The 27059-nt window shown below is 43.3% G+C and overlaps 3 protein-coding genes and 1 long non-coding RNA gene across 4 annotated transcripts; 3 read left to right on the forward strand and 1 right to left on the reverse strand.

The window, feature by feature from the left end:
• Positions 1 to 1401: 1401 nt before the first annotated feature.
• fgfbp2b (fibroblast growth factor binding protein 2b) lies at positions 1402 to 2904 on the forward strand. The gene is made up of 2 exons (XM_035638211.2): positions 1402 to 2288; positions 2541 to 2904. The coding sequence occupies exon 1, from the start codon at positions 1508 to 1510 to the stop codon at positions 2267 to 2269; it is 762 nt and encodes a 253-aa protein (XP_035494104.2). The 5' UTR covers positions 1402 to 1507; the 3' UTR covers positions 2270 to 2288; positions 2541 to 2904.
• A 3375-nt stretch (positions 2905 to 6279) lies between these two features.
• Positions 6280 to 8611, forward strand: LOC118313112 (fibroblast growth factor-binding protein 1). The gene is made up of 2 exons (XM_035638379.2): positions 6280 to 6641; positions 6893 to 8611. The coding sequence occupies exon 2, from the start codon at positions 6923 to 6925 to the stop codon at positions 7604 to 7606; it is 684 nt and encodes a 227-aa protein (XP_035494272.2). The 5' UTR covers positions 6280 to 6641; positions 6893 to 6922; the 3' UTR covers positions 7607 to 8611.
• Positions 8612 to 13751: 5140 nt separating this feature from the next.
• Positions 13752 to 23448, reverse strand: anxa5b (annexin A5b). Its single transcript, XM_035637347.2, has 14 exons — positions 23394 to 23448; positions 22564 to 22763; positions 22285 to 22332; positions 19060 to 19135; positions 18554 to 18648; positions 17205 to 17318; positions 17027 to 17117; positions 16312 to 16391; positions 16183 to 16233; positions 15393 to 15486; positions 15200 to 15295; positions 15039 to 15097; positions 14264 to 14386; positions 13752 to 14127 (listed from the first exon to the last, which is right to left on the reverse strand). Exons 1-14 carry the CDS (start codon positions 23431 to 23433, stop codon positions 14065 to 14067), a joined length of 1230 nt encoding a protein of 409 aa, XP_035493240.2. The 5' UTR covers positions 23434 to 23448; the 3' UTR covers positions 13752 to 14064.
• On the forward strand, positions 22855 to 26662 carry LOC118312616. Its single transcript, XR_004794256.2, has 3 exons — positions 22855 to 23562; positions 23884 to 23921; positions 24825 to 26662. It is a non-coding gene; the product is annotated as an uncharacterized LOC118312616 (long non-coding RNA).
• Positions 26663 to 27059: the final 397 nt, after the last annotated feature.

Below are 27059 nucleotides of genomic sequence, written 5' to 3' on the forward strand. Positions count from 1 at the left end.
CCATCGTCTGATTCGCACACTGACACACACACACACACACTAAAGCAAAAGAAACACACCAACTGAGGATATTCACGAAAGCCATAAATCACCTAAAGCCTAATGAAACTTTACACAAGCTCCGAGCTGCAGGTATGAATGAAAAGAAGGAGCACATCTGCCAAGAAACACAGTACAACCTGGGAACATTCATGTAACATATGCAGGTCTGAATGCACACACACACACACACACACACACACAGCAGTTGAAAAGCTTCAGGTCTGTGTTGGGGGGGTTGACGGGGGCCGTGGCAGCGACTGAGGTGGCGTGACGCCGTTGCATCCTATCACACCACACTAACCCTCATTTTTTTATTTATTTGTTTTCAACAAAAAAATGTAGGAGAACATCTGTTCCAGACCACATAAACACACACTCTTCTCTCCCCGTGTCTCTTACAGGGGAACATTTTCTCTTCCCCGCCAGATTGATGGCTATAAAAAACCTTTTTTCCCTGAATGTTCCGAGGGCATGTGTGCGTTTGTGGACGTACACACACACACACACACACACACACACACACACACACACAGTACATGTGACTTTGTACACAGCGGTAGACTTTACTGTACATACGCTCTCTTTTTTTTACCCCCAGTCTGTGTCCACACCAGCTGCCACTTGTGGAATATTGAAGTCTTTTTCAAAGGCAGCGTCTGTTTTTCTGTTCAATATGAGGAGTGAAAGCTCACTTTGGCGTGCGGTCGGGCCAAGTTTTGAAACCAAAGTCAGGATGTGAAATGACACCGGGCATTACCAAGCCACCAGCGACAACATCAGAAGCGATTACTGTTTTTTAATGTTGTCGCTGATCGGTGTACATTCAGCCTGGCATAATTTGGCGTCTCTGGAAACTTGAGAAATAAAGTTTTCTGGGTTTGAAAATCCGGCTGCTCAGAAATAGTCCGTGGTCCGTTGACAGGATCACAGATCAACTTTTAACTCTTCAGCAAATAACCTGAGGCTGGAGTTTGGCCCTGGGCCCTAAAGCACTCTCCTCCTCCTCTCCCGGTCACCAGCAGTCAAAGAACCTCCTATGTGACATTATATAATGTCTCACCACTCTTTATTCACAATATTTGGCTTCACGTGTGTAGACTCCTTCAGGCCCCACAGACCCCCCGACCCTCTCCCCTCTTCCTCCTTCGGTTTATGTTCTCCCCCCTCCTTTCATCCATCCCATCCAGCGGCAAACCACACAGGCATCATGTAGTCTGTGTGCGTGTGCGTGTGCGTGTGCGTGTGCGTGTGTGTGTGTGTGTGTGTAAGCAAGCAAGGGAGGGGTCAGAGCTGAAGGAGGGGTTTGGGTCCTTCCGATCACCTGAATAATACCTTCTTTGTGAGCTGAAGCCTTATAAAGTCGCACTTGGATGCGTTCTATCCTTGCACACTTTGACTGTCTGTGCGGACGCACACATCCCATACCCACCTCCATCCATCCATTCCTGACCCACCTAGCACCATCATGAGAGCCAGGATGAGAGTGCTGCTGGTTCTGGCAGCGACCGTTTGTGTGTCATTTGCTCAGACCATCAACGTCAGCAACGACAACAGGCAGCCGCCGCCGCCGCCGCCGCCGCAGCAGCAGCAGCAGCAACAACGCAGCGTCTGGGATGAGCCCGTCAGGTTCGCCACCAAAACCAAGGACTCCTGTACCATGGTGGTGTCCGGCGCCGGGGACTATACTCGCCTGCGTGTCTCCTGCAAGGGTCTGAGCCAGGGACAGACCCCAGCACGCTCCTACTACTGCGACTTCCAGGGAAAGCCCAACCTGTGCCGTGCCTACAACCAGAACCCTCGCCACTACTTCAACCAGATGATGTGGGAGTTGAGGAAGCTGAGCCACGCCTGCCAGGGACCCAAAATCTACCGCCCATCGATGTGCAAGAAATACCCAGACGAGGCCCAGATGACCTTCCTGTCCTCGTGGCCCAAGACCACCACCCCTAAGCCCTCCAAGCCCGTGCAGGAGCCGCGCAAGCCGCTGGTGCCCGCCCAGGCCAAGCCCGTCGCCACTCCGAAGCCTGTCAAGCCCCAGCCCCAGCAGCCGGTCAAGCCCCAGCCAGGCAAGGCCCCCCAGACCAAGAAAACTACCCCCAAGCCCGCGAAGACCACTACTCGTCCCACAGAGCAGCCCGACTCCAAATCCTCCCGCCTGGCTAACGAGTACTGCTGGAAGAGCTTCCAAGGCGTGTGCAGCTACTTCATCAGCTGGTTCCAGAACTGAGACGATACTGCAGACAAAGGTGAGTGATTGGAAAAACAAGGAATAATCTAAGACAGACGTTACAAAAAATATGCTTGGCAAGAGGTAGATTGACAAAGTCAGATCCAAAAAAGAATGAGAACGACAAAGATGTGGGGTTGGTTTCGGTGCATTGATGAAACTGAGGAGGACTCTAAAGCCAGAATACAACATATCCAGCAGCATGTTCACAAATGAAACGACCCGTGTCTTAAACTAATCTTTGCAATCCTCCACTTTTGGGCTGTTTCAGGTTGGAAACACCAGCGACAGATCCGATCAGAACTTGTCTCGTCGATCTTTGGCCACTCCAGGATCTGTGCGGGAGCCTCCGGAGACATGTCGTGGCCTGGTGAGGTCCGATTCCCCAACACTGCAGCATCTCACAGGCTGAGGACCAAGAGCTCTCAACCTGCACCAGTGATCGGATGACTGCTCCGACCTGTAAAACACTCACAGCAAGACAAAGGCAACGCAGGGCAGGCATGTGAATCTGTTTTGTATATGATGTCAAACTCCCTCCTTGTATCACTTGTTTCAAATGTCTCAACCGCATTTATTATTCCAGGAGAGTTAATGTGAACAAAAAGAGAATAAAAGTCAAAGCGGTGACTTTTCTTCTTCTGTGTCGTGGTGATTTTTATATTTCTTCTTCTTCTTCTTCTTCTTCTTCTCAGCTGAAACGAGTTGCACTTTTTTTTTTTCTTCTTTTTTTTTTCACACTCACTCATTCAAAGAAGTCCTTGTGTTCGTTTCATCGCCGGCTGCAACAACATGTCTGGCCGGGGAAGCTGTTAACATGCAGACACAGACTGCACTTAAGATAATACACCTGGGCCACAGAAGGCGCCTGAGCAGAGCTAAACACGTCTTTGTATGAGCAGCGGCATTGAGTCTTAAGAGCCACTGTGTGCAGGAACAGAGGGGGGTCTGTGTGGAGGTCAGAGCCATAAGAGTGGCTGCGGCCCCGGTGTTGTTAACACACACTCACACACACACGCACACGCACGCACTCACACACACACGCACACACACACGCACACACACATTGTGGGTGAGGACCGACGATAGAAATCTCTTTAACTCACGTCACAGTCGCAGGAGCCACTTCTTTAAATTGTTTAATCCCGTAACGGGCAGTTGATCCACGCTCTGCAGCCAAATATCGTTCAAACACCCAAAGACACAATTCATATTTGATCTGAGAGTTTCCGAGAGTTTCCAAAGATGTCCGGGTGTGTACAAAATGATGCACTATACATCTACAATATTTCAATTTGATAGCGTATTGAAGACGTGAACATACGCTCTGAGTTTGAATATTTCACTTGGATTTTTAAAAGCGTCAAAGAAAAGCCGATGCAGAACATCCACGTATGATACTGTCATAAATATAAAGCATTGAAGCTGCTGTAGAGGAAAATTAAATGTATGCTTCAGTAGAAGAGTAGTTCATTTTGAAAAAACTTTGTGGAGCCGACATCTAAACTCCTAACTGTAATTGTGCAGAAGAAAATGTAAAATACAACATTCAATCAGACACTTACATTCAAATGCACTTAACCATGTCAGTAGCGTAAGTTGACAGTCACACACACCGAGCTCGGCATCTCGATCACGAGGACTGAGAAGCTTGAGATTACAACACAAATAAAATAATCCACTTATAATCAACTTCTGTCCCGTTCATTGTCAGTGCAACATCACCCAAGGCCTCTTCTGCACACTTCACTGGCTGATGGTCCTCAGAATAGTGAAAATAATGAAAGTGATAGCAGCAGTACAGCAAAACACAGAGTAACTGGTGTGTTTTTTTAGGCAATAATGAGCAGAACATCAGTCTTTCGTCAGTGAGTATCATGTATTCAACCTCTGGAAACCACAGGGTGGTGCTGCGGAGCAGAGAGGAGCCATCATGTCAACCTTCATATTTCTGCTTCTCCCTCCCTCTCTGTCACACACACACACACACACACACACACTCACACACACACACACATACACACACACACACACACACACACATACTGTCTGTGACTTCAGGAGACATTACATTGGTCACTTCCCCTAACTTTAACGTTAACTACGACTTGCCTGAACCTAACCTTTAGTGTTGTCTTCACTGTAAAATGTAATGGTTTATGTAATGGCAACTTGCTTTTTGTCCCCATTAGGAAGACAAGTCCCAATAATATGTAAACATAATTAGGTCCCCGCGACATGTGTATGACCTAGACCACACACACACACACACACACACACACACACACATTTTTGTCAATTGGTACATTTCTTTGTCTTATGATCAGTCGATGGAGACTTGTCCTTGAACAAAGATCATAAAATGTAATGATTTATCTTGTGGGGATGAGCTTTTTGTCTTACAGTCACAGAAAGAGACACACACACACACTCACACACACACACACACTCACACACACACACACACACTCACACACACACACACACCTCTACACAGTTATTCCTCTACTATTTGCGACACATCTGTGAAGATTCTCTTCTCAGTTATCCAGGTCGTGGTTTTTCCCAGAAAGGTTGAATCCATGAAATTCCTGCTGTTCTACTAAACAATGTTCTCACGTAAGATGTTTTTCTCTCTGCGACTCTGTGACCCGACCTGTGCAGCCTTGAAATCAACCTGCAGATACACTGATGCAGCCATGTTTTACACTTCCCGCCCTCCCCCTCCACGGGGCACACGGCAAATCTTGTACTCCCCCTTTTCTTTCTCACACTGATAACTCTCTTCATCAGACACTGCAGAATCTGTCTTGATGCTCGGGTCCCGTCCGCAGACGTTTCGTTCACTTACAAATGAAATACTCAACGATTTGCATCTACCGTCCTTGCTCCAGATTTCCACCACGCCCTCGATTGGGCCTTTCTTTGGATATTTCCGACTCTGTGACTCACAGCCATCAACGGTTCCGTCCTTGTTATCGTGACCCGTCTTTGTTTCTTCTTGCAGGTGTTGAGTCATTGCAGGAGTGAAATGTGACGACGGGGTGGGGTGGATTTATCGAATTACCCTTGTGGAATCAGTAGTTTCTTGTGAGTGATACAAGCTCAGCTCCATAGCACCGAAACACACGAAATATAAACCTTGATGTGTTCAAACTAACCATATTGAATAGGGATGCATTTATAATTGCATATCTAACATTCAGTTCCTTCTGACTGAAGTCTACGTTTTGGTTTCTTAGTTTCTTACGACAAATAAGATGCGATTTGCACAAAGCTACATTCTTGTGATTGTGACAAACAGTATCTGATTTCTACTGGAGGCAGGTGCCCTACGGTGCTTTGACTTGTTAAAGTGAAGCTGTAATTCGTAGCATTTTTATTTGCTCCGCTGTGCCAGTAAACCAGCATAGAAGCAGTGTCCTTGAACTGGAACACGTGGATGAACCGTCGAGTCGTCGTTAACGTTAGAAACAAAGCATGTTTTATTTGTACAGATCATGTACAGACCCCGGGGACTGTGCTGCGGTGCCTCACATCTGTCTGTCAACCGGGAACATTTGTTTGAAATACTCCTCTTTTTTAAACGTTGAATTATTGACATTTTTAGATTTCTATATTCACATATTGCTGATTTCTTTTTGGATTGTTGTTGTAATAGACAGCCTGTATGAAAGATGAAGACTTTTACTCTCCTCTGCTCTTTTCACTATAGTAGCTCAAATTAATGTCAGGAGGAGGTTAGTGAGAGTATCTTTCAGTATTATCAAAAAAAAATGATCATGGATCTGTTCATATGAATGAGTTAGCACATATCTGATGCACTGAACACGTCCGCTGTTCATACTTTACTCATTCTATGTTACCTAATTCCCTTTTTTATTTGGAGATTTTGAACACACAATCCTCATTCGGGGACAAAGAGAGGGTATTTCGGAGAGGGTCTCCTCATGGCTGTGCACGTGTGTGGTGCTGTGAGGTTGGGTCATAATGTGGTAATCTGTCTTGTTAAAGCTCTTTAGAATAACCCCCTCACCCCCCATCCTCTGTGAAGACACGCAGATCCATCAGGGTTAGTTAACAGTCTCTTTGATCTTCGGCTGAGCTCCCCGAAGAAGGCGGGAGTTCAGTTGGGACAAGTCAGGTCAGGACAGAACAAACACATTCTCCTTCCCAAAGAAAAGGACTGTGCCACGGTTTTTCTCAATGGATTTGCTATGGGTGTGTGTGTGTGTGTGTGTGTGTATGTGTGTGTACGGGGGGTTGGCGGGAGAGGTGGGCGTGCCGCGGTGTCTATGTATGAAAGCCATGTGCGGGAGGACCGGCGGCCACTGGGAGAAGCTTTTACGCACAGCATCACTTGTCATTTTCGGTAAGTTACACTGAGTATATGTGACTTTACTGTGTGTAATGTTTATCTAGTGTACTACAGTATGGCCCCTTTTGGTTTTCACAGCAGTCTCTAGATTTATTACACTTTTAAAATCACCTTTTTTTTATATGCGTAAAAGAGTTTCCAGGTTTGGATAAATACACAAATTCAGAATAGAACCTTTTTTTCCCCCTCTGGATTTCTTCCCTGTGTCCATGCAACTTCTCTTCTTAACCATCCTGTCCTTTCAGGCAATAATTAACAATCTTCTAAAGGACGACATGTTGCTGCTGAGGACGTTCGCCCCCTGGGTGCTGTTGGCCTTCCTCGGGCACCGGGTCTCCCTGTCCTCCGGTGCGCGCAACAAGACCCGCGGGGCGCACGGCGCCGTGATGGCAGCCTCCTCCGGCAGAGCGCAGAGAAGCGGGAACAAGGGCGCGGCGAGCGGCCGGGGCAAGTTCTCGCTCACGGACGACAAGATGCGGTGCACGTGGGGGGCGAGCGACTCCGGGGACGCGGTGAGGCTGTCGGTCAAATGCGAGAACCCGGAGGCGCGCGCCAAGGGCGGGACCACCGACATGCGGTGTGAATACGACGCCAAACCCCAGGGCTGCCGGGGCTACCGGTCCGACCGCAAGGGCTTCTGGAAGCAGGTGGCCCGCGCGCTCAAACGACTGCAGGGCAAAGTGTGCCAAGACGAGCGCGCGCTGGTGAAGGCCAGCATGTGCAAGCGCGCGCCGCGGGACGCGCACTTCAAGCTGGACGTGTCCAGCGCGGTGAGCTCGGCGTCGGGAGGAGACCCGGAGACGCCACCGCCTCGCTCCACCGCCACCGCCCGACCCACAGCCGGACGAGGCTGCACCCGGCGCGCGGACCACCGGCAGACGGCCGAGGAGTACTGCAACAGCTCGTGGGCCAGCGTGTGCTCCTTCCTCTTCTCCATGATGCAAAGTGACGACTGTTAGCTGCACTGATGAAATGTAGTCGGGGCTAATTTACCACACACCTTGTGGAGGTTATACTCAGGTACTGTAAGAAACATCTGAAGAGCTACTCATTTCTGTGTTTTACTACTTTGAAGCTCCATTTCAAACGTAAATATTGTATATGAATCATCATCATGATGTATGTGACAGCTGTAACTGCTGTCAGCTTATTTTCAGATTAAATTGTCCCTCTATACAACATGTCATGAGATGATAAAGAGTCAGATTAAACTACCCAGCAGTAAATAAAGTACACCAAATATACTTGTATCCTTGATACCCATAAATCCCCTGTGATTTTACCTACTACCACACACACAGAAAAACAGGCAGAATCAGTCACAGAGGGAAATATTTTTCATAATCTGGATTAGAAACTAGCCTGTGATCAACTATTTGAGCGTGTTGTTCAGTCCACATCACTACTTCACATCTTTCAAGTACTTTTAACATCCTCACGAAAGACTGAAACTATAACTGCATGGAGTCTGGAGTTTGTCTAAGACATTGTTGATGTTGCCGTGAATCTTTTCATCATTTTGAATCTTGGATGTGACATCATGTCTCTTTTGTAGGCAGTGAATTTAAGATGAATGTTTACTTGTAATAGAGTATTTCTAGTGTGATTTTTTTTTTTTTTTTGGCGTAAAGAACCGTAAAACTTCTCCAAACCACTGTTCATCACACAGAACCGAAAATTTATGATTATATAGTCCAATGTTACTCTCTTCTACCTCTGGGCAGCTTAACCAATCAGCCACTAATATCATATAAAACACTGCTGTATTTATGTACCACAAATAAATACTTTATATTTTTGTGGCCTGTTGCCTTGAACAATTATGAAACTGACATGACTTTTCATGGGAAGGGGCAGATGTACGGACTAAGACCTTTGTGTGCACATGCTACAGAACATCTGGATTGTCAATGTGAAAAAACTTCTTGTTTCAAACCAATACAAATCAACAAAAGCTTCTGTAATTGTAATAATTCTTCATTTCAGTGCAGAAATCAGCCGTATCATGTCTTTTTTTTCAAGTTAGTAACAATCAGCTCGCAAGCAAAAATTGCATATCGATCTTATCCATGTGATGAGTCTACAAAGTTAATTGAGATTTCTGCTTTTTGGCGACTCACATTTTAAAAACACCTTTAGACTCACATTGGAAAAAGTAGAACGTTTCAAGCCCAAACTGTCTCTATGTTAGGCAAAGTCTGTGCTTATTATAATGAAATAAAATAGTGGCATAAACCCTCTCGAGCTGGTGACACAATTCACAGCTTTTCCAGTCGGCTTTAAAGCAATAGTCCGGTGCCGGTTATGAAGGATGGAACCGGTGTCGATGGCTGTAATCATCCCTCGGTGTATTCAATAGTTTTATCTGAAGTTAATGTAGGTCTTCAGCAATCTGAATTAGACAGATCAAATGGATTTCTGTTCAGAGTTATGGTTCTGTTTACGCTTTACTCAAGATATAGATTTAGGCTAGATAATTATATGGATTGATCATTGGCAATTTGCACTTTTAGGGTTAATGGACAGAATCGCATTGATAAGATGGAGATTAATTTTAGACCATTTGTGAATTACTGTATTTTAACCAGCTCACATGACACTCGCGATGAGAGAAAGGGATCGCACACGGTGTCCAAACCTGGGCTTGTTCCTCCCGTTTCCTGCAGCAGCCTCTCATTACTTTCTCAGCGACAGCAGCCAGCTGCATTAAGAGCCAATTCTACACATCGGAGGTAAAGACGGCTATGATCCGGCTGTGTGCGCAATTTGTGTGTGTGTGTGTGCGTGTAATCCCTGAACAAGTGCAACCCCAGATGTGGATTTTTTTTTAAGGTTTTCCTGTCTGTTCCTGGCGTTTCGCCACCTCTGACCCGCTGCTCTTTGTCCCCTCAGACAGACACTTAAAAAAAGCCAACTGGAGAGTGATTTCCCTCCTTTTTTTAACGGAAGTCCGCTCTCTTTGACGGCACAAAGGGGATTTTTGTAGACATATTGTTTTATTGACTCCCTCTCCAGAGCCACAAGGACACATTCCAGCAGCGCCACACAGTCAGGGAGGAAGTAGTTACTGGGAGGTCAAAGGTGAAGAAGGAAATGAGGATACCATCCGAAGGCCTGCGCCTTAAGGGTCAACCACCTCCGTGAGTCATCGTGTGGGTTTTGTTTTTCTTTTTTTAAATCTCATGCCGCCAGCAAGGTTTTGATCAAAAGAAGAGCAACCAGCAGGATGATGACCTCGAGGATCGGTGCAGTCAGAGAGTGGAAGGCCGGCAGAGCCGTGAATCAGATTCTGGTCGCGCTTTTAAACCTCAAACGGTGGCGTTTTTAGCTGATATTTGTTTATAACAGTCACTGAAGTGAATAATTGTAACTCATTTGCCTCCAGGAAATAGCCGCAAGTTTTCAGCTCAGGGCCTTTCCCAAAGTAGTAATGATGGGAATCATGGCTCTTGGAAAGGAGCTGGATCTTGGTCACAGTCTCAGAAAACCTTTTTTTTCTTCTTCTTTTTGCCTGGACCGCATCCAGCCTTTAATCCGCACCCACACCAAAATTGAGTGGTTTTGAACCATGTGTTTCACGCCCTCATCAGATCAGCAGACCTGATAAAAGGTATTTTCACACACATATGATCCGATACTGAATTGCAGCAATAGTGACATGTTTGCTCATGATAATAGGGTGTGTGTGTGCGTGCGTGCGTGTGTGTTTGTGTGTGCGTGTAATTCACTGGCTCTATCATTAGTAAATGCTTTCCCTGGGATTTCGCCTGCAGGCAGTGCCAACTCTGGATATCATTACCGCCATGCACACTCACGCACACAGGTATGCAACGAGAGATCACAGCTTCACGATTCAGGCCTTTGTGTGACTCAGAGATTATTATTATTGTTATTGTTATTATCGTCTTCGTAATTACTGGAGGAGAGGGGTTCAGGAGTTTAGGAGTGTTTTTGAAATTGTTGCTGTTCCAGAAGCCCAACTGAAGCCCACAGGTCAAGAGCTCCGATGGAAAGAGGGAAATCAAGAGTTCATGGTTTTGCTTGGTCGGTCACTGAAAAACAGAGAGTAAAGACAAATGTTTAGTCTCAGACTGTAATGTTTGTAAGACAAGCTGCTCCCCAGATGGACAATGATGATCTTGGAGCCAAATAATAATAATAACACATTGAATTTGTAGAGCGTGCTTCATGAAAATCAAGGCGTACATGTTGTCGTCAGAGGTCAATGAAGATAGACTTAGATCATTTGCTCCAGTAAAAGTAGTGATACCACAGTTTCTTTTCCGTGGTTTTGCCTCCATCTCCCGCCTCCATCCATCCACCAGATGTGCTCAGACTTTCCTCCCCGTCTCGCCCACCTGCTCACCTGCTCTCCCATTCACCCATCAGCCCACACCGTGTCCACAGGCCGTCTTTCCCTGGGACGTCCTGGTGGAATAAATGTCAAGAGATACGATTACCTCTGGCAGACGAACTCTGCTGCACGTCCTTTTCGCTCTCTCACCTTCCGGTTGTTGGCGGGAAAAGAGCTTTATGTTGCCTGAGCACATCTGAGTAACGTTCAGGCGTGTGTGTCCTTTTCCTTTTCATATCTGGGTGCATGCCTCATCTTGTTTCTTTCTCTCTCCGTGAAGAAGGTGCCGTCAATGCTACACAGACTAAACACTTGTGAAAGCACAGGCCTTTAACTCCTCTAATCAGGGTATTAAAATAACTTCTTCTTTTTTAAAGCCCTTTGAGGTTTGTGAGTATAAAAGCATGATCACACAAACAGCAGACGGCTCCGACCGTGTGTGCACAAGTGTTTTGGTGGTTAAACAAACTGGTTTCTAAGTTTAACGGTTTCTTTGATTCGCAGACATTCGTCTCCTGAGCACTTAAAGTTTAATTTAAGTTTAGTCTTTGCTGGATTCGGGACACAGTGAGAGAGAGAGAGAGAGAGAGAATGCTCCTCAATGTTTGAACTGAGATATTTGGTTCCACGTGGGATTTGTGCTTGTTGAGATGTGTAGAAGGTGAGCGAAGGGAGACTCAACGGAAACTCAAAGCAACTATTAAAGAAAAGTCCGAAAATAAGTTATTATTCCCAATTTCATTTGAGCCTTTTCAAAACAGCCCCAATAGTTTTCCACCCTGCGTTTAACTGCACATATAAGCGTGCGCATTTTTTATTTGGTGCAGCAAGAGTGAATTTTTTTAACTTCACAATTCCGTTCATCATCTCGTGACACTATCAGGTTTTTCTGTGTGAGCGCCTCAAGGGGGGGCCCTGACCCCCGCGCTGTCTCGTGTGACATTATCGGAATGATATGGTGGAGATTAACACAATGGCATGAAAGTGTGGGGCTGCAACTTAATTGTTTTAATTTGTTTTGTTGAATATTCTACTTTGATCGTGTAGTGTCAGAAAAAAGCGCAATCACACTTTCTCACGGGCCAAGGCTCTTTATACTTTAAGGTGTTGGTCTTCCTGTCAGAACACAAAATATATTCAGTTAACAATCATTTGAGAATCTGGAGTTTAATTTGTTTTGCTTGAAAAAATAATGACATTATTTATCAGTTGTCAAAGCAGTTTTCTTTTCCCCCGTCAAGTAGCTGTTTCTGCTCTGCATTGGGGTAAATGCACCCGCAGACGCATGCAGGATGACGGTATTACCTTTTGGCAGATTTCAGCAGCTTTTATCAGGTTGCAAAATAATGCAGCATAGAGTTTCATCTAAGAATTTGGAGCTATTTTTCATCCATGTGTAACAGGAGCCGCAGCTGGAAAACAAACTTGCCATCAGAGTCAACTTGAACTTGAACTTCACAGAGCCTCAGCCTGTGTGCTGAATGAGAGGAGGGGCTGGATGTCAGAAAAAAAACATCAAAACACAACTCAACGCTCCACTAACTGCATCAAGGTCTGACCTACAAAGCTCACCAAACACACGCCCACCCATGGACTCCCACACCCAAAAGCACGCACAGCAGCGAGTGGGCGGAGTCGGCGCCATTGTTCCTCCCGTGGCTCGAGGTGGCCTGACCCCGCACCCTGCTCGTCAGACCTCGTTATTGGCTGCCTGTTTCTGTGGCAACAATCAACGGCAACCGCTTCCGTGAAAAGAATAACAGAGGGTAGATTAACAGGACCTGTGTTGACCCTCCTCCTTCAGTCTCGCACACACAGAAACACAAGGAACAAGACATTTTCCTTTACAATGACTTTTGGAAACAGTTACTTAAGGATCTTCTGCAGTTACAAGCTCAGGTTATTCTAAACAACCCTCTTCTGTACACAGGTACAATTCAAAGGGCATGGCAGTGGCAGGCGGAGCATTTTGATGAGGCCTCTCATCAGTAGATTATCTGCAGAGGAAGCTTCCTATATGTGAAGTTGACTGCGGTAAGGGGACGTGTGTCCCATGTACACATTTTTGGTCACTCACTCCTGGTATCAAGTCATGAGGATTATTTCCTCAAAGATTTAAATGTAGTTTTTCCACATCTGTGAGCACCGCAAGTGAAATTCAATTCATTTTCCTCATTGTGGTTAGTGGAAAAACCATCACAAGAAACAGATCACACTCAGATATACGGGACAAAAAAAAAGCATAAACATTGTTCTTAAGCTAACATAAAGTACCAAACCAGATATAAAATGCACTCATTTTAAACTAAGCATGAACATGTGAAAGTGTAATTTGGCTCCCACACATGCCTTAAAGTTTATGATGTGGGTGAACAAACCCAAGTGCCAAAATGATAGTTTGTGATGGTACACATGCTCCCAACAAATGTTTAAGACTTGTCACTTTAATTCTCCTGCATCGGCATTAAACAATAGTAAACCACGGATTAAAAGAACAGAACTTTGATACAACAAAATAATATGTCTCCTAATTTTACAAGTATTCTACCATGTGTAAAAAGTTACTATCAAGTTTGAAAAATCTGAGATGCTTTTAAATTCAAGCGACAGCAGCTCAGCTCTGTTAAAGCGGTGTATCGCTCCCTGCTCCCTCTAGTGGACAAGAGTGGTCAGTGCGTGTCCCAACAGAAACTACAGTACACAGGCTGGAGGAAAGCTTCAGAGAAAGAAGTAATTCAGAGAGCACTTCATCAAATTAAATTTTTATTGTAGCATATTGGTTCTGCCATACAATGTGCATACAAAACAAAGGGAATTATAAATGACAAAACATTAGCTATTTTGAAGATATTAGTCGACCAAAAGCTGCATTAGTGTGGACATGAACAAAACGTTAGCTGCAACATTTGAAATCATGGACCCACAGACCTGACGGGGCCGTGTCTCAGACATGAGAAAGTTCTGTTGTAATGAACTGTGACTCTGCATTTGCTTTTTGTCCCAGGGAGCCTGGGAATGAAGAGGCCCCTCAGGTGTGGTTCCTATCATCGCTTGTTGCCGTGGTTACGCATCCTCTCCACCACAGAGCACCAGTAGAGCCTTACGTAAGTCCCCGCTAGTGTCTCCCTGTTATGAAGAAACACACAGTAACATTTAAGAAAGAGAAAAAAGGATGTGTGTGTGTGTGTGTGTGTGTGTGTGTGTGTGCGTGTGCGTGTGTGTGTATGTGTGTGTGTGTAATGCAATGTCTTAATGATTATACCTTGATCATTGAATACAGAGAGCAGGCAAACAACCTCCTGAACTCAGATCTGATGTCCAACATGTCCACCTCACAACGAGACACCATCACTCTGATCAGAGTGTTGTCGTCAGTACCTGCGCCCTGCAACAGACAAACACATGAACATATCACCAGTCTGTGCCCCACAGACATAAACAACATTTAATATCGTAGCATCACGTTATCAAAAACCAGTTGATATTCCCCAGTAAATCTTATTTAACAAAGAAAGCACCCAGAGAATGCAAAAATCAATTTGTTACTTTAATTATAGAAAAATGATTACAAATTGATAATCTGGAACTAAAAGCATTAAAAAGGCACAAAATAATTCAGGAATGTGATGTAGTTCATCAGAAAATAGGGAAACTATAAAAATCACGAAACTTTTCGTAAATTAAGTATTAATGTCATAATGACCTTCTGCACTTAAGACACTTTTGACATAACTGCTACATCTATGTTAAGAAAATATGTTTCTGTGTTTATGAACAAATCATCAATGTGAGAAGGAATCTTTCTAGCATCAGTATCAACATTATTATGTGTCATTACAACCAATATCACAATGATATGTTTTTGAGAAATAGGTTAAACACAAGAGTGATATATACTTGTCAAGACAAGTCACACACACACACACACACACACACACACACACACACACACACACACACACACACACACACACACACACACACACACACACACACACACACACACTCTAAACCTCCTCAGCTGTTTGATGTCTCACCTTCATGGCGTAGTACAGGGTCTCAGCAAAATAGGTTGGAACGCTCCGGGCACACTTCACTACAGAGGACAAAGAGAAACGATGGGTAAGAATTTTTAAAAATGTTGTTGTTTTGAGTCACAGATGAAGAACCAGTCTGCAGTTTGAACTTCTTTTCTTACCCACGGCGAGAAGCAGGTCCCTCAGGCCTCCAGATGTTTCCCTCTGGATGCTCTCCTCCATCTCGTATCCAGACAGCTTCATGTAGGCGTCAAACACTGAAACAAACAGGTGCCGAATTAGTCTGATTATATGTGAAACTGCAAAATTATTTCAGCAGCTTTTTAAATTTTTGCTGCAACACTACACGCATACCTTTTCTGAGATGTTCGGCGCTGCGGTTTCCCAGGATGGTGACGAACGATTGTTCATCAGTGCCAAACTTGTGCTCTCCGGCCTTGAACAGGGCCTACGACCACAAATAATTGTTCTCATCACACTTTGTTTGTGCTTCAAAATCCAATCATAAAGGAGCATTTCACAAAAATGTTGTTTTATAATTTACTATCACAACACAGCCAGTAAAAATGTATTTATGTGATGTCACACACTTATCTCAGCTGGTATCAAAGATTAACTTCCAGATTTTTCATGTAAAGCATATTTTACAAAGATTAGAAGCACGTTGTTGAAGAAACATGTTCCTTCTATTTTCCATCCTGTTTATCCTCATGTGACTTGCAATGCTGTGACCCTTTGATGGGGTTTGATCTAACTCAATCTATAAGATATCATAAAATGTCTGACGGCAGACATATTTATCTTGCCTCATGATATATGACCCACCCTTACTTTTGATTATCTTCTGAGGCTGAATCATGCTGATACATAGAAGAAAGTCCAGTACTTTTAATTTCTTTTCGATACAAACAAGATATTTTGAGAGAGCTTGTACTCGCCCCCTCCACTAGAGGGTGTCACAACATCATTCATTCAAACTGCCTTCCCCACTGCTTAAACACACAGTCCTCATCCTGCTCAAAGCAGATTTAGATCCTAGCCACAAACATGTGACGGTCACACCCTCAGAACAAAACAACAAAGACAACCATTGATGGGTCAAGAGCAGAAATATTTACAGAGCAGCAACGAACAGCTGACTCACCTGAGCATCATTCTCGATCTCTCCCTGCTGGATCCCCTTCTGCCTGTTTGCCTGAGGAGAGACAGAAACCTTTCTGTTAGGAGAGGGGGAGAGGAGAGGAGAGGAGAGGAGAGGAGAGATGAGGTTTACCTGCAGCAGAATAACCAGAAGTCTCTTGAAGTGACCTGAAGTGTCACCAGATACGTCCTCCTCCAGGTCGTCATCATACTCTGAGGGAAACACACAAAGACACATCATATACATATTGTCTTAATTTTTTTGGGGGGGGGCAGCAGCCAATGTGGACTTAACTTTGCATCCCTTATCACTGATAGAAAATGCATATGATCACCACATCTCTCAAACACTCAGTTGTTGTCAGTTTATTAGGTACACCTAGCTAAAACCAATGCATTCTTAGTCCTGTAAATTGTATTCCACCTCTGTGAAGGTTTGAATGTTTAGCTTTTATTGAAATTGTTTCAGAGGTTTAGATTCAACTGTGTGATCATTTCGGAGGATGCAGTTCGTGGTGCTGTTGAACTGTATTTCATTATACTACAGCCCCCCCAGAAACTATGGGGAATTGTGAAGCATTTTAAACTTTATTAAATATATATTTGAAGATAATTTGTGAGAAGAGTCAGTATTAGATTTATTCAAAACAATAACTTAGTATCTTCATCTCACTTTGACTTTGTTACTCCTGTTTTCATGAATATTTAACTGTATCTACGTCCCGAATGGGTAGTTGAAAAACTGATCAAATCGCGATAAGCTAAACTAAACAGGACATCAACATGTTTATCATCTCAAGTGAGCTTATCATGCAGTGTTAGTGTCTTTGTGTGTGTGTGTCTTTTACCCTGTCTGTAAGCAGCCGAGATGGCCTTCACTTGGTGAGCCGTTCTGGAGGCGAGGATCTCCACCAGCACCTTCTCGTCTGTTCCTGCCCCCTGGAGGTCAAAGGTGGGAAATGTCACATACCTCGCACTTTAATGTCCAGCTGTATCCGGTCTCTCTGTCCACATCTGGACACCTACCTTGATTGCATTGCGAAGCGACGTCACATCATAAGCGATGGGGGCGGTCATCAGACCCACAATCAGCGTCTCAAATTTGCCCCCCAGCTCTCCCTTCAGGTCACTGACCAGATCCTGTAATAGAGATACAGTATGTTCAGCTCTTGTGCAGCATAAATCCTGAGCTTGGGACTTTATTTTTTTTATAATTTTCACATTTGTTGTGTGTGACACTCAGACATGTCACTCTCAAAACCTGTAGGGAAGAAAGTGGCAGTGTTTTAATTTATTTATCAAGCTGTTCATTAATTCTTGTCATGACTACTTTTGCACAACCACATGTTTTTGTGTCCAAACTTTCAGAATAGTATTGCAGTAGTAAATGTTTTTGTGGGATGATTTTCTTTTTACACAGTTTTCTGCTCAACTTTGAAGTGTGGGAATATCATGGATTTGGTTTGGATTGACATTTTATGAAATACACAAATCAACTTCTTGCTGAGAGATAAATGAGAAGAGTGATACCACTGGACGTCTGCACACCAGTTGATGCTCTGACAAACTTTTAAATTACCACCCAGGTAATGTTTCAGGCACAGGCCCCTTCTTCAGACAAAGTGCAGGATCTCTGCGGCTCAGATAAAGACTGCTTACCCTTGAGATTCCTTGGACAACATGACTAAGGTGAACGTAATGCATAAATCGCAGTGACATTACACAGTGTTTACTGTGCTGATGTTATCTCTATTTATTATTCCTGCAACCTCTTCCATCAGCTCACAATATTTTTCTGACACACTTCTGGCAGCAGGCTGGAAACAGAGGTAAACAAAAAAAATTGCTAAACCCGTCAGAAATAATCTGGCACATAACCCCCCGATAAAACCACAGTCTGTCATTTTTATGCTTTGGTAGATAAAAATGAAAGCTGGGATAATTGTTTCCTGGCCAGAGTTTCCTGTCATACAGATATATGTGAATGGCAGCAGTCTTCTCATGTAACTCTTGAATATTCGCTTCTTATTTCTTCAACTATGCGTGCAGCTGGGGCTAAGTCCAGTTCAGTGTTGTTTCTGGTGGTGTCATCTCATTGTGCGTTAGGTAAAAAGCAAAGAGATACAGATGTTTATTTATCTACAGAATAACAGTTGAACTCTGAGAAAGAGGGGTTTATCGCCACCAGGGGGCGATCAAGATGATTTGGCTTCACTTCTGGGGAGCTGTCATTTCGTCCAACTTTATATACACTCTATGGATACGCAGACTTTGGCTCTGGCAGTTTGGAACAGGTATAAAGGTATAACAGGTATGTCTTTGATTGTGGTCTGCGATGTTATGTGTGTTGTCATGTTATCACGAGGGAGTCCCACCTTTCCAAACAGAGTTTTGTAGGTGGCCTTGATCTCCTGCCTCTGGGCGTTGCTGCGAGCCGTCAACAGCTGCACGATGGCATCCTCATCGGTCCCTACGGCAACAAGCACCATGGTTACTCAGCAAGTGTTTACAACTATTCTCATGTGGTATATACGCATAATATAAAAGTGAGCAAACTCTGTCTGAGTATTCCGTCCACATAATAACAGCCTTCAGAGCAGGACAGCATGTGTGTTTGGTCACAGTGATGCGTGTCAGGTTTCTGCTCTCTGCTCACGTGTCTCTGACTCACTGCTGCCAGGGTTGAGCTCCGCACACACACCAGGGATTACTACGGTCACTGTTCAGAGAGGAACTCCCCGAATAACACTCTCTCATTGGTCTGTTGGAGGAGTACTACAGACTGACGTGCCCTCAGCACATCAGATAACACTTTGCTGACAGCAAATACCCAGTGTGCACACACACACACACACACACACACACACAAGCAGCATCTTACCCAGCCCTTTCATGGCTTTGTGCAGGACCTCAGCATCCGCACTGGCATTGAAGTTTCCGCTGGCTTTCACAGTGGCCTGCAACATGGAAGATGTGGACAGATTTTCAAAAGTTAAACTACTAAATATATAAAACTCAGAGGCATCAATCGTCAATCCTCACATGCATAAAGTCATGCGCCCCCTCCTCCGCCCTTAAAATGCGCTTTGGGTGATTGGATTATCAACGGATTCTGCAGGACCACATGAGAGTGCAGGTGTAAAGGCAGCCAGGATTGTGATCCCATCAGCCAAACCACCTCCAGGGACACATCATGCCCACATTGAAAACAAGTGTGGTATAGGTCAGTGGGTTACACCGCTGACTTTGTACAGAACGGCGGTGGGTTCACTTCACGGTCAACGTAGGCTAAAATCCAGTGTGATTTTTCAAGACACTTGAAGATGCAGTGGAGATGAGAACAATCAAACACAATAACTCAGCTTCATTATGGCCTACAACCATCTTCTTTCTTTTTTGTTGTTTTTGGACCAGTGCAAGTGAGAGGATGTGACATGAGCTGGACAGAGTGATCGGATCTCACTGGGGACACCGATACCAAGTAGAAAGGTTATCAGATATCTACATACACACTGGATATGAGAGAGATTGTAATGCCTGGCATAAATGGATTCTTTCATTATCTGGCAAATCATTTCCCAGAATGTGGAATAAATATTTAACAGCAGACTGACTGACACTAAAGACTAATAATCTGATAAGGCTGAAAAAACATTAACTGCGAGATCGATTCTAGAAAGTGTTTCGTGCTGCGTCGATGCCGCACTCATTGCGTTGGCTTTGTAAATCAGGGGGAAGAGATGTTTGGAGAGGAAAACCACGGGAATGTCTCTGGAATTCTGACCCCTGAAAAACATGTGCAGAGTCCAAAAAGCAAGTTACTGTTAACAACCACGACTCTTGTGTTTCTCTGCAGGAAGAAATGCCCAAAAACTCACTCATCGCCACAAGTTAAACAAAATCTAATCAACGTGCAGAGCAGACGGCTGTTCGGAAAAACCACCAGGGAGATATGTAAACAATGTGGATCATTTCTACCAGAATGCCCCGCGCAACTTGAGCTCCTATATTTGAGAGGTTGAGTCTTATGGAGCTAGTTCAGACATGACTGAGATGGAGGAAGGGGGGTCTGATGCAGGTATGTTGACCCTCCCCACAAGACAACACAGGCTGTCACAACTAGTGTCTCTGCTTTAAGGCACAGACAGTGACTCCACACAGGTCTTATCACTGCCCAGCGACATTTATGGACCAATGTCACCATAGAGACGGCACAAAATCCATGCAGTCATGCTTTTATGAAGATAAGTCCCTTATCGTACTGTCATATAACGCATTTTATTAGTAACTGTAGTTTTGCTTTTCAATATTGTAGAGCTTGGATGTGGATATTAGTTTTTTACAGATTAACCCACCCCCACCCCAAATCCCATAATAAAACCAAAGCCAAAAATGTGTTAGTCCTGTTAGTCCTTCTTCCTCTCAACACTTGATTTCCCTACAATGTCTGACGAACCACAATCAGGACTGTGACTTTCATGAGGACCCAGAGATCACGGTGATAGTTTATAGTTTTTTATTTCAGTTCGTTTTAAATTAGGGTGGCTACTTGAATTTATGACCACAGTATTTCTAAAATCCTGGCTGTGGCCCATTTGTTTTCCAACTGAAGACTTAAATCTTAAAACGGGTGGAAACTTCAGTATTATAAGCAAATGTTACTCAAACTACTTTTCAATAGTGTATTTGTCGGGATAACAGCTGCAAATGAGTATTTAAAGCTCCAGGATAGTGTACGTTATGTGGGATTGCCTCAAAATAAACTTTTAATCATGTCACCAAGTGCAAAGGTGCCGTCACTGATTTGTTTCTGATAGTTTTTGGACAACAATGGAGCTACATGGGGAAAAAAGCAACACCAGGCTTTGATAACACAGACAACACTGGTTAGTAAGTTCAGTTCATTGTTGGTTTTTTGTACATCTTAAATCAAGATCTTTCTTAAGTCCTTTTAAAACTGATGATTGCGAGTTTGGTTTAAACTGCCTGCAGACAGCAGCCGCGTGACATCACCACAGCTGGTTATTATCATGAATATAACCACATCTTTTATGGTGACGGACCAACTCCACCCTGACGTGAGGGGAAAATAACTGATTCCCCTTTAAGAGAAGAACGGGAGGGTGGATTCAAACTCCAGGCGAGACGTGGAAATGGGTGTATTAAACAGACGGAGAGAGGTGGAGACACACAGAGACCCACCCGGACGGGATAGCGCCTCAGAGCCAATGTGAGTCATTCTCTAAATTTCCTAACTTCCCCAAATGAGACCTCTTTGCAGCCCCACAAGCACGCGCACTGAAAACACACGCACACTTGTCTCTCTATACTTGTACGGACCCTCACATAAATAACCCATTCTCTGGCCCCTCGCCAACCTCAACCTTCGCTCAAAACCTGATTCTACCTTAAACACAAATGTTCAAACAGCCTGTTGAAGAGAGACTGGGAGAGATGACCTCACTACAACACTTCTAACTGAAATAAGTCCTCACAAACATAGCAGATATACAACTTAACACACTTCAAAGTGCATAATATAAAACTTTTGTATAATATATAAAATTATATATATATATGTGATATGTCACAAGCAATGAAAAGTGCTCTATAAATGCAATTTCTTCGTCTTATTATTATTATTTGTCAAAGTGTCAATTTCTCTGTAAAAACATGCTGAACTACAGAAACCGGTTTTAAAGTTGGCAACTTCCTTCAGCTGCATGTACACGGCTGCCAAGCCCATCCTGTGGTTCTATCTTTAACAGATGTGACTGACTTTGACTGAACTCACTGTTCAAGTCAACGTTGCGTCAACGAAAAGTGTGAAACATCTCAAGTTTAAGGAGAAGGAATGAATTGTCTGTCCATCTTTTACTCACTTCTTCTTCCTACCAGTCATATACAGTGTCTTCATTATATAACGTGGAATAAAGTGGGCGTTGTCTTGGAGTTCAGAGTGTAAAAAGAACCACTCTGATTTGCATAAATAACGGATTTTTTTTCCTTCACAAAGACTATTTGAGGAAGTGTTATATATTAGTCGCCTGTTCAAAACGAAGTTTGTTTCGTTTTTCTTTGGATTAAAAGTTGACAAACAACTCACCATTTTGGAAGTCGTGAAGCTTTTATTCAACGGAAAGAGGAAGAACGTCTGTGGAGGAGGAGAAGAGAAACAACAGCCCCGTTAATCATTGTCGGAATAATGAACTCAAGACGTTTTAACTTCTACGTTCCTCTGCCTCGTCAAACGTAACTGTCAAACTTCCGTGTCCTGTTCCGTCCTCAGCCCCCGGGGCTGTGTGACCCCCCCACCCCACCTGGAGGATGCCGCCCGACGTCCACTTCAACAGGTAAAAGTGTGAACCGGTGACGGGGAACTCACCGCAGAGCTGCAGCCGGAGGACGAGGCTCGGGGAGCGGACAGAAGAGACCCGGTGAGGAGGAGGAGGAGGAGGAGGAGAAGAAGGACGGAGAGAGAGAGACCCACTCGGAAAAACTCTGGGCGGCTGCGCGTGATGAGTGGGTGTGTGCGCGTGAGCCACACCCCGGCGGCGCGCGCTCCCTGCTCCTCACAGATGCACTCTGGGAAATGTAGTTTTTGCATGTATTGATGCTTGAAAAGTTTTTCTTCACCTTTTATCTATAGCCTATGAACACACACACACACACACACACACACACACACACACACACACACACACACACACACACACACACACACACAGAGGCAGGCAGGCGTAGCATGGGGGGACCAGGGCCCAAGGGTGGGGAGGGGGCCCTAGGAGACCCTGGAGCTGCTAGCTAGCAGCTACCTAGCTGAGATCGACACAGCTGCTATTGCTAGCTAGCTGGCTAACTGTAACTTTTTTTTACTACCTGAATACAGTAGGAGTTACCTAGCTAGTTACTATGAGAACACAGACAGTATAAAAGAAATAATCAACATCATAGCTGCAGGGGGCCCACAGAGACTGCCGAGAATTTGGTGCTACACACACACACACACACACACACACACACACACACACACACACACACACACACACACACACACACACACACACACACACACACACACACACAGTAGCTGTATCTCAGCGAAGACACCCATTGGCACGATGCTTTGCTGAGCCCCTTACCCTGACCTTAACCATCATAACTAACCTCAACCCCTTACTGTTACCTTAATTCTAAACATCATTTTTTTCTCACGTTCTTCCTCTCCAGCCAGATTGTTTATTACATCATTCATTTTCCTGGTTGTATTTTGGAGGTGGCCTTTGAGCCGGGCGCGGACGACCTCTGGAAGACGACCTTTCCAGGATCCAAGTGACTAACCTCTTGAGGGCGGAGGGCCCCTCCCCTTCTACAAATGAGAAAAGTACATTCAAATCTTACATGCGTGTATTTTACACGTTTGTGTGGGCATACATGGGGGTCCGTGTGCGTAAAAAAGTTTAGAAATTACTGCCTTTAAAGCTATATTTCATTTTAAGGTATGTATTTGTGGCTACATGTGTCATCATAATGTAAAATGTAATAATAAATCCTGTAGACTGATGTAAAGTTTTTGTTTTTACCTTTCAAAATAATATAAGAAGCTAATTCTTGAGCATTAGCATTCCTGTGCCTGATTAAATAAAAATTACATTTTTTGCATTGACTAAGTAATGATACATAACACTGTCACCATTGTTTGCAGGAAAGAGGTGCACATAACAAAATCTGCATTTGTATAAGGTACGGAAAAGATTTTCATATATTCAAATCTCATATATTTATTGGGTGTATATTCTGTCTAGTTAAAGCATTATTGGTTGTATATGGCTGTGCAGGTGTTGTACAGTCAGTTTTTCAGAGCCTTTCTTGTCGTCGTTCCCCGCAGCAGCTGCTGTTGGAAACAAGGCTGATGATTGATTAAGACTGAACCCAAACAGTAAAGGCTGTAAAACCAAACCGTTCATAAAAAATGTTCCATAGAGCTGAGAGGAGCAGCAAAGTTGGGAGATAATTATCTATGGGTTTGTCAATACAAAGAAACCCTTTCACATTACACGTAGTTATTTCATAATTTGTTGATATGAAACATATTGATTAGTGCAGCTTTTAAAGCCAGTACATCAGAGCACAGGACAACAGGAAAGTCTATTTGCGCTCTGCTAATGCCCCCACGTTGAAGACTTTATATAAAGAGGATACTCCAGATGTTTAGCTACTTCATTTTATTTACTGAAAGTGAAAACATCCAAACAATACAACTATAGTATGTAATCATTCATGTTGTGTTTACAACAAATATACAAACATATAGACCAATTGATCAGTGCTATGTGCAAAGTAAAAAAAAAATATAGTTTAGTAACTGTTTCTGTGACTAACCAAAGGAAAACCAGGGTTTATTAATTCATAAACATAATAGTCAAATATAAAACAAAACACATTAATATTGACGTGTTGGCCAGAAGCTGGCCACACATTCAGACCAAATTTGGAGCTTAGCTGATATCAGGTGGAGACTGACTCTAAAACTGTTATGACGAGGGCAAAATGCAGGCCTACTAAATAATGAATGTCACAATAGAAACATATGGAATTGATTTGAATTGTTTCCACCATGAATGCAACCCATTCTCTTTCCCTCAGTTTGGCATGTGTGGAATCTTCGTGCCACGTCAATAAATCACCAAGTAAACTGAACTGAGGGCAACGGATCAATTCTGACAAAGACACTAAACACACAATGAGATAGGGAGAGAAGACAGAATGTGGGTTGGGTTTTTGTGGAAAAATACACTTAATATTATGTGGGTATTCTGAAAAAGAGCAGACATTTTATGAGGATGGATAATATTTAATTTATTAGGGCAATACGTCTTTTTTAAGATCCCCTCCAAACACCTGTTAATTCATATGGAAAAACTTGAGTAAGTCAACAAAACAATCACACACATTGAACGGGTGGACGTCTCACAGTGAATCATTTCTGTATGTTCTGATTGTAAAAATAAATACACAACCGTGTTCTTTTGTATTGGTGAATATTTGGTTTCCCTTTTCTTCTGAGGACCACGATTATTATCAAGTTCGCGGACACGGATTATGTTGTTTTTACCAGCTGCTGAACACCTATTGAGGAAAAACATGATAACTACACTGTTTCCTTAGAGTCAAACTAATTTAAGATTTTTTGCTTTATCCGCATTCAAAATGCAATCAAAAAGATGAAAACAATATAATAATTTTGTATCGCTACTTGTCTGCCCCCAGAATAACAAAAGTACAAATAGACAATACTTCACCTGCTACCATATCACTCTGACGTATATATATGAACCCATCAACCCACAGGGAATCACACTCTTTTTCATAAACACACTGCAACTGACTTCACCCCCCAGCCTGCATGAATAAAACATGCATGTTGTAGCTACTGCAAATAGTTTTTTTTTTTGTTTTTTTTAAAGCTTAGTGGAATGCTGAGTTTGCTTAGTAATAACTGCCTCTGATGCAAAAAAAAAAATGGATGTCAAATAACTTTCTTCAACAGAAAAGAGATTCTTGTTATTGGGTCCCAGGAGATGGTGAAACAAATTCTGCCATCTGCTGGCTCCCTGTTGGAACATGTTGGGCCTGTTGCAAGGAATCTTTGCCTTTAGGTTTGATAGCCATCTAAGTTTTGAACCGCACACCACAATGTTTGTACCATCTTTTTTCCATGATATAAAATTTTCAAAAATACAACCCTTCTTTACTTCTAAAGACATAGAGGCAATTTGACATGGCTTCATCTTGCCTGGATTAGTGCAACAACCTTTTTACTTGCCTGATTCAAAAATCTGCTGACCGACTACAGACTGTTCAGCCTGAAAACCACAGGGGAGAGGACGTTTGCAGTCAGGGCCTGAGGTCCATTTTAAAACTGATGATTTTAGGTTTTATAACATTAGTTTTAAATGACTAATCAGTTTTATTGTGCTGCTATTGTAAAGCATTTTGCTGGATTTTGAAAAGTGTTCTATAAATAAAGTGAATTGTTACTATAATTACTATTGACACATTTATTTATTTACTTTATTGTCACTTTGGTCATCATGTTACAATCACTATACTAGTGAAACCCAGGTGGTAGAGTTTATAGTGCCATCTGGAAGAAAGAAGAGGGAGAATCCACATAGCCACCAATCCCCTTCTTGATATTGGATGTTACAAAAGAATACCATGACATTAATACACTGATAAATGTTCCTGCATTGCCACAGTTAGTGTGCATATTGTTTTCACACATGGTCCACTTTCTTTTGAATGTGATCAGTGTTCTTGCCTCTGTTGCTTAGTCATGTCTATGCAGAAGTAGCATCAACAACTTAAAAGTAAGTTGTTGTAACTCACAAGTACATTGTCCACTCTTCCCCAAATCTTAATGTTTGATAAGAGTCTTGGCCTGAAGACATCTACATGCCAACACTGTTATAATCATGCTACCTACTGACAACAGGAAATGACATGTTTTATGTACACTCCCTGAAAAAACAATATTGTTGGTGGTGGTGTTTGTTCAGGTTGTTTATTTGCACAAAGGTAGGTTGAGATGGTAACAGGTGATTGGATGGATGGATGAATGATTTTTTTTTCTATACAAAAGGAATAATAAAAAGGAAAACATAGGTAAGTTGTATTAGACTTGCATCATTAATGCATCCACGATATGGCATTGCACATTTTCTCTCAAGTCTCACGATTAAACTCTGGAAGCTAACATAATCAAACACAAAATGTTAACTTTCAGACAATATAGGACATATATAACTAAATAAACATTTTAAAGGTGAAAAGTCCATGTGAACTCACATCCGCTGATCCCTTTGTTCTGCCCAAATT

This window comes from Scophthalmus maximus, chromosome 8, assembly GCF_022379125.1.
Source record: "Scophthalmus maximus strain ysfricsl-2021 chromosome 8, ASM2237912v1, whole genome shotgun sequence".
NCBI classification, from domain to species: Eukaryota; Metazoa; Chordata; class Actinopteri; order Pleuronectiformes; family Scophthalmidae; genus Scophthalmus; species Scophthalmus maximus.